This window comes from Cryptomeria japonica, unplaced genomic scaffold (assembly GCF_030272615.1).
Source record: "Cryptomeria japonica unplaced genomic scaffold, Sugi_1.0 HiC_scaffold_82, whole genome shotgun sequence".
Taxonomy (NCBI): domain Eukaryota; kingdom Viridiplantae; phylum Streptophyta; class Pinopsida; order Cupressales; family Cupressaceae; genus Cryptomeria; species Cryptomeria japonica.
Genome location: NW_026728904.1, coordinates 510,951 through 518,212, shown reverse-complemented (window position 1 = coordinate 518,212; position 7,262 = coordinate 510,951). Strand labels below are relative to the sequence as shown.

General features: G+C 34.0%; 1 protein-coding gene across 1 annotated transcript; it reads right to left on the bottom strand.

The window, feature by feature from the left end:
- Positions 1-554: 554 nt before the first annotated feature.
- LOC131864273 (agmatine hydroxycinnamoyltransferase 1-like) lies at positions 555-2,036 on the bottom strand. Its single transcript, XM_059215202.1, has 2 exons — positions 1,591-2,036; positions 555-1,469 (listed from the first exon to the last, which is right to left on the bottom strand). The coding sequence occupies exons 1-2, from the start codon at positions 1,978-1,980 to the stop codon at positions 603-605; spliced, it is 1,257 nt and encodes a 418-aa protein (XP_059071185.1). The 5' UTR covers positions 1,981-2,036; the 3' UTR covers positions 555-602.
- Positions 2,037-7,262: the final 5,226 nt, after the last annotated feature.

Sequence of the window (7,262 nt, the reverse complement as noted above, 5' to 3'; positions counted from 1 at the left end):
TCTTCTAGACTGCAAATTCTTTATATATACAGCCTCTATGTAATTTTTTAATTAAGCTTCAATAAAGATATTGGTGTTTTCTTCTTTTTGCTGTTATTGTTTGCTAATCAGTTGGTTCAGAGAGGATAGGCCAGGTTCAAAATTCTACAATAATACTTATTTGGAAAATGTGTTTTTTTCTAAATATTATTAAAAATATTCAAAAGTAATTGATTTGTCTTATAAATTAAATTCAAAATTGCACAAATTTTATTACTAACATTTTTGGAGATTTTGTGGATAAGTTTTTCAACTTGCTATTCAAAATTGCCTTATTCAATCTTTTAACATTTTAACAATCATTTAAAAGTGTTGGTTGACTAATCATTAACTTACACATACATAGTGCAAAGATTAATTAATAAAAAAATAAATCTTATCATTTGCAAATATTAGAAATCAGCTATGAAAAAGCAAAAATCAACTTACAATTCCATATTAGATATCCTATTGAAAATTGAACTTGAATCTCCACATTGAAAAGTCAATACTTTAACCAATTAAACATGACCTCCTGAACATTCAAATAATCTTATTATATATTATTTAGAAGACAAATAGAATCAAACTTGAAACCAATTCTGTTCAAGTACATTCATATCTGCTTTTGACAAGCAAACCATGACTTCTACGCCTCCCTCTTTACCGCATGAATCATACAAAATTAAAAGGCCTTCCATCAGCACTAATGAAGGACCTACATACACTGGGCCACCCACTCCAAAATGAAAATGATGCATAGGAAATTTCATCCAACTTACTGGCAATACATCAGTTCTATCATTAAGGCTCGGTGGCCCTAACATTGATTTCCTCATCTCAAAAAAATCAATCGCTGAATGTATAAAATTATCATCAACCTTGGTAACTGACTTATGTATCAACTCTGAAATAAATTCTAAAGACCCATTTATGATCTCTGATGCAATGGATTGAGCAAATGATTCATAGACAACATTACCAAAGTATTCTTCAGGCAACGGAGGATTCAACCTTCTTCTTCCACCCACGGGAATGCTAGCTTTTGTTTTTACATCCCCATCAAGGCCTCGAGCTTTTGTAATACATTTCCACATATGGGCAACAAGGATTTCAAAAGTAGTATAGGGTTTTTTTGATGGATCAGATCCATTTACCTTCGACTTGAGTTTCTGTAAAAACATTGCATCAAAATGAAACTTTTTTGTGGTTAGAGTGGACAGTATTGGAGAGTGCTCATGGTTTACAGTATTAGATTCATAATGATCAAAACATGGCTGGGGAGGATCTCTTGCTTTTAATAGAGATCGGTCATGTAGTGGAGGTAGAATACACTCTCCTCTAACAATTTTTCCCCACGAGTTCATGAAAAAAGTAGCTGCTTTTCCGTCTGCAACATGATGATGACGAGCTAGGCCTATCACCAACCCTCCACAAGTAAATCGAGTAAACTACATCAACAAACATATTTATCACAATCTTCTAGTTTTAAGGAAAAATTAAAACAAGTTTTACAATACCCGCATGAGTAAATCCTTCTCCTTACATAGATAATATAGTGGGTTATCATACCTGCAGGAGTAAGAGCTCATTGACCACGGTGGATGTGGGTGGCACCAACTCAAGGAGGAATGAAGAGGGATCGAAGGGCATTGCATTTACTATTGTTCCATCTGCTTCGGCTTCTATGACAAGCACACCCTCATCATTCAGATTGATGCCAAGGCACCCACTCGGTGTTTCTTTCGTGTATCTCCCTGCCCATTCTCTGAACTCCGCCAGAACTTTGGCCAGTCCTTCCTTCAACACCTCTGAGCTCGGGGTAGGAGCTTGGAAAACATACACGAGCTTCACGTACATTAGGTGTGCAATCAAATCAAAATTGTTTAGCTCAACAAGCTCACGATGATCTTTACCCGCACAGGGTTTGATCAACACACCTTCGCCTCTCAACACTTTCATTCTCCTCTCTCCCTCTTCTCTCTTTCTCTATAATGCAAATACAATGTCTTGTATTGTTCTTTCACAATGAAGGATTTCTTAAGGGATAGCAACCTCTTTATATACTTGGGTAATCGTACCTGTAAATATTAAAGAAAGATCGACGTGTCTGATAAGATAGCTATGCCTTATCAATAGACCGTTGAAGCCTCCAATGGCTCTGCTACCACGCTATCCACTGGGTGTGATTCTACGTCGTTTATCTGTTAGCGTTCCAATGCCTGCTATTCTCGTCTTTCAATTCTGCAATTTTTGCGGTTTTCTATCAGATTTTCTCGCTGAACAATTATTTCCAAATAAGTTAGCATTCCAATACCTGGTATTCCCATGTGTTTTTTTCGCATTGGGTGAGCTTCAACTTAACAAATTATTTGCAGAGAAGTTAGCATTCCAAAGACTGACATTACCATGTGACATTTCCGCGTCTGGTTGTATTAGAATCTATGATAATTCATATGTAATAATTTACTCTCTATAAAATTTATATATATAATAGTAATAACGATGTAGATTTTGAGACAGAAATGATTTAAAATACCATGTTTTACTGGATTAAAATAAAAAGATTATAAAGAAATAAGTATGGTAAGAAACAAAGTGCATATTTCATTAGCTTATTAAAATTAAATTTTCAAGTCAATTTTCATAAAAAAAGAATTTGAAAATATTTATATTGTTTAAGTTTTATACATATCTAATACTTTCTTCAACATCTAGATATGTGAAAAATAAAATGAATACTAAAATAAGATGTAGATTCCTATATCCTATCTACACATGGATGACATAAGCCACACACTTAATTTTGTATTTCATTGCTCTTGATCTCTTAACCTCTATCTCTCCCCTTCTCAATGTTCCTTTTACCTTTCTCTATCACCTCCCCTACTCTCTCTCGCATCTATCTCTTTCATTCTATCTCTCTTCCATACTTTGTCGTTTTTAATATATATATCTCCCTTGTCCCATCCTCTCTTTTCAAATATAAATATGTAATTGAATATAGAATACTAGTATACTTATATTTAAAAAATATATGTAAAATATGTCGCAAGATATTTATAATAGAAGAGAATCATTGTAAAATAAATGTTCTAAAATATTAAACACCAAGAATACAACTCCATTAAAGTCTTGCACTGAAGACAATTGGGGAGGGTTCTATTTTATTTGGAGTAATAAAATAACTCCTAGAACACAACATATTTGATGCATTTACCCGTCATTTGCATATCAAATTGTTTAAAAAATGGATTTTTGTTTATAGACATTTTGATGTCATTGTCGATGCCTCTCGACATAATAAATCTGCAATTCTATAATCAATATATTTAAAATTTAATATTATATAAATTTTAATAGAGATAATAATAGATAATCATACTATAATTTTTTTGATGAAATAGATTTATAATTAACTAATAAATAAATTAAATATTAAATATCTTATATATCTACTATTTCTCGTACTCCACAAAAAATATGGGTTACACTTTAAAAAAGGTAATTCATGTTTAGACTAGAACTATCCCAACACTCTTAATATTTGTAAACATGGATCCAAGTCAAAATGTAAGTCATATTTGGCACATGACAGTTCACTCGATATGCTTAAAGTTTGTAATTGATGATCAAAGTAAAATGCAATGCATACAAAGAATATTGTAACTCATTTGACATATTAAAGGTTTGCTAACATAGAACATGGTCAATATATAACCCATCATCAATATCATACAAATTTTGTCACATTCTCAAGTTTTCAAACATGGAATACAATTAAATTGGTACCATACACTATGCTCTAGTTTGTTAAAATTGGTAAATGGAGATCATATAGTAATAGTTGCTCTTTTTGATACACTTCAACTCTTCCTACATTCCTAATATTCGTAATCATGGCTGGAATTCAAATGTAACCCCCAATTGGTATCAAAACTTACTTTGGAACATTCTCAAGATTTGAAAACCTTGGTTGCAAACAAATTAGTTCTACACAATATATACTCACATTCTTGAAACTTACAAACATGGTCTATAGTCAAATCTACATGTATTTAATGGGTTCAACAAGACAAACTATTAATTCTGATTTAAGTATTTCAAACATATTTTTAAATCACCTTTAGCCATAGATTACACACATTAAGGAACACACTAGAACAAAGAAGAATATATTTTCTAATTTCTATAAGCATTTAAGTTCTATTGACATATTAACTAATCAAAATAACATGTTTGAGTTTCAATTATACAATCTTAATACCATAAACAAACAATTTTATCAATTGACACATTGATTTATATAGAGCATTTTAATTTTTTATTAATTTTACAATATACTAACTTTTTAAATTATTTCAAAAAATAACTTAAACATCTAAACATAATTAAAAACTTATCAACAAATCTCTCAAATAAAAAAATTAATCTAAAATAGATGGTACCTATGAAGAATGAATAATATATTGAAACAATCAAATGTAAATTTTTTTAATTTTTTTTTCAGATTTCTAAATGATTAGATCAAATCATTATGAACAAAATTATTATGAAAAGTAATCCATCTAAGATTTCAACACAACTATCTTTTAGTCAATAACAAACATCCTAAGGGACAATATTACAAATTGTTATACAAGGAAACAATCAAACAATATGCATGGCTTGAGCTTAGTTAGCCTTAGAGCAAGAGTTTTGGCCAAAATCTTATAGGAGACATCTAGGAGAGTGATAGGTCTCCAGTTATTTATTAGAGATATATCCACATCCTTAGGAATCAACTTAATAAGCCCTGTATTGATCTCACCTCCCAGCGATCCCTGTTTAAAATTTTCATTGTAAATCTCCAATAGCTCCTATCCAATCCATCCAATGTTTTTCTTATAAATTCAATGGGAAGACCATCTGGCCCGGGGGCCTTATCTAATGCCATCTGTCTAATGGTATTGTTAATTTCCTCTAGAGAGATGGCTTTACTAAGAGAGGAAGCATCAGCTAGGTCGCACTCTTGTGGCTGTCCTTGTCCCTGTCCCTGTCCCTGTCCCTATCCCTATTTGGGAACCTATGCTGCTGGCACCTGTAACGGCAATCCACCTCTACCCCTATCTACATGAGCCTGCCTCTCCTCCCCTCCATCTCTCCTCTGAGCTACCCTCCTCTCTCTTATTGCCCCTTGCCTCTATCATTGGCCTCTGCCTCCACCATCCCCACTATCATCTCCACCATCACCCTGTATCGGCTCCCCTGGATCCGTCATCCATGGAAATGGATGTTCTACCCAATATGCATTGTACTCAGAGTCCATCCCTACGTCCTCCACATCTGCCCAAATATCCCAAGGCATGGGAACCATCTCCTGCATCTATATCACTGCCTGATCATAAGCTAGTAACGGACCTAAATGAGCCTGATCTCTCACTATCTACACATACATCCCTGAACCCCGTACCATCCACTATATCCTACCAAATTGCCTTCATACTCTTTCAATCAACTGTCGCTCAATAACATATGGTGTCCACCCAATCAGATACCTACTCCTGAACATATATGGCATCTCCATTGCATCATCCTCCCACTCCTCACAATATAGGTAAGGCCTCCATACCATATTGTCCATCTCATCGATCACTCAGTGCCAATACTCTAACCTTTCAATCCATGGTTGAGAAATAATCATATCATACAAATGCACATAATTGCGTGCATGTCCCCTGCCTCTAAAGTGTATTGGTCATGTAACCAGAAGATGCTCATTGACCATACCTGCAATAATGTCACTCCACACCCCAATCCCGTTGATCCATGATACACAAACTGATGCAGCTCATAATACAAGTGTGCTAGTAGACACGACCCCCATGCAAACCCGGTGTGCTCCATCACCAATGTCTCTAGAGTCCTCCTATTGGCATTTCCATGCAGATTGCATTGATGAACTTTAATGTTGTGATTGATGTCAATTATAACTGGTAATGATGTTGTAATAATGTTGTTTTGTAACTGGTGGGAAGAGCTAGTGAAGGGAATTGTAATCAGTAAGTGAGCTTGTGAAGGAAACCGGTATTACTAGAGAAGGAGTGAGATCAACCGATAAGCCTTACCTGTTGATATGCTAAACCCTAACCGATGGAGTTTGGTGAATCAGTTGTGTTGGTTTATGATCAAATGATGAACGATAATGATTATACCACATATGCATATTGTATGAGGAGTTCCAAATGGTTTTTGGCAAGTAGAGATAACGGTTTTTATCTTGCGAATAAGCAAGTACATTGCATTTAATGGAAACCACGTGATGAGATACAATGTTCTATGAAGCGGTCAAGGTTATCTTGAATGATGTGCAAGTAATAGCTATGTAATCCAATGGTCATACTTGAACCGATTTGTTTGTAATTGTTGGTGTAAATAATTATTCATCATGGATATTATTACACCTCACTTAAGTTTACTTAGGAAATTCATTATATATTAGTTTGGATATGAGATACTTGGGTGTTTGTGCCACATTGGGATAGTGTGTGTAGGAGAATTTCCACCTTTTTTGGTGTGATCTTGTTGTTACACTCCACATTCAGTGGGTGATCCACCTCATGTGGAAAACTATATTATTTCTCCTACCTACCCACATGTATTTCCTACCTACCCTTATTTCTTATTGAGCCACATGTCATTTTTGTGTGCTCACATATCCATATAGCCTTTCCTATATAAGCAGGTTCATCTACATTGTATGTAATTGAACAATTGATGATCCAGTTGATCAGTATTTTCTCTTGATAGAATACAGTTTATTTCTATCATCTATTTTGTCTCTCTTATTTATGCTTTCCATTGCCTCTTGATCTTGGAAAAATTTCACATGGTATCAGAGCCATTAAAGTGTCATTGGTTTGTCAATTGAGAGAAATTTAATGCTATTTGGGGTTGTATATTTTGAAGCTTTCTATTGCAGGTTATTATTGAAGCTTGATGATTAAAATATGAGGTTATCATTGGATTGAGAAGGTCCAATAAAGTTATTTTTTTCCTTTTGTTTCATCCAAATCAGACTTTGGAGGCCAAATCTAGAGGCATTTGAAGTTTGAAGCTGCGGTGGAAATTTTCCAGAAATTATAATTTTGCAGGCAATTTTCAAATAGTGATATCTCACTCATCCGGACTCGTTTTTTCAAGCATTGTTTTCCATTTTGGGGTAGAATTTTGTGATCTATACAGTGGTGTAGGATTTTTCTATT

Excerpts from the sequence above, each read along its gene's own strand:
- LOC131864273 (XM_059215202.1), bottom strand. The coding sequence starts at position 1,980 with ATGAAAGTGTTGAGAGGCGAAGGTGTGTTGATCAAACCCTGTGCGGGT. Across the intron at positions 1,470-1,590 it reads ATGAGCTCTTACTCCTGCAG|TTTACTCGATTTACTTGTGG; the intron begins GTATGATAACCC and ends TTGTTGATGTAG.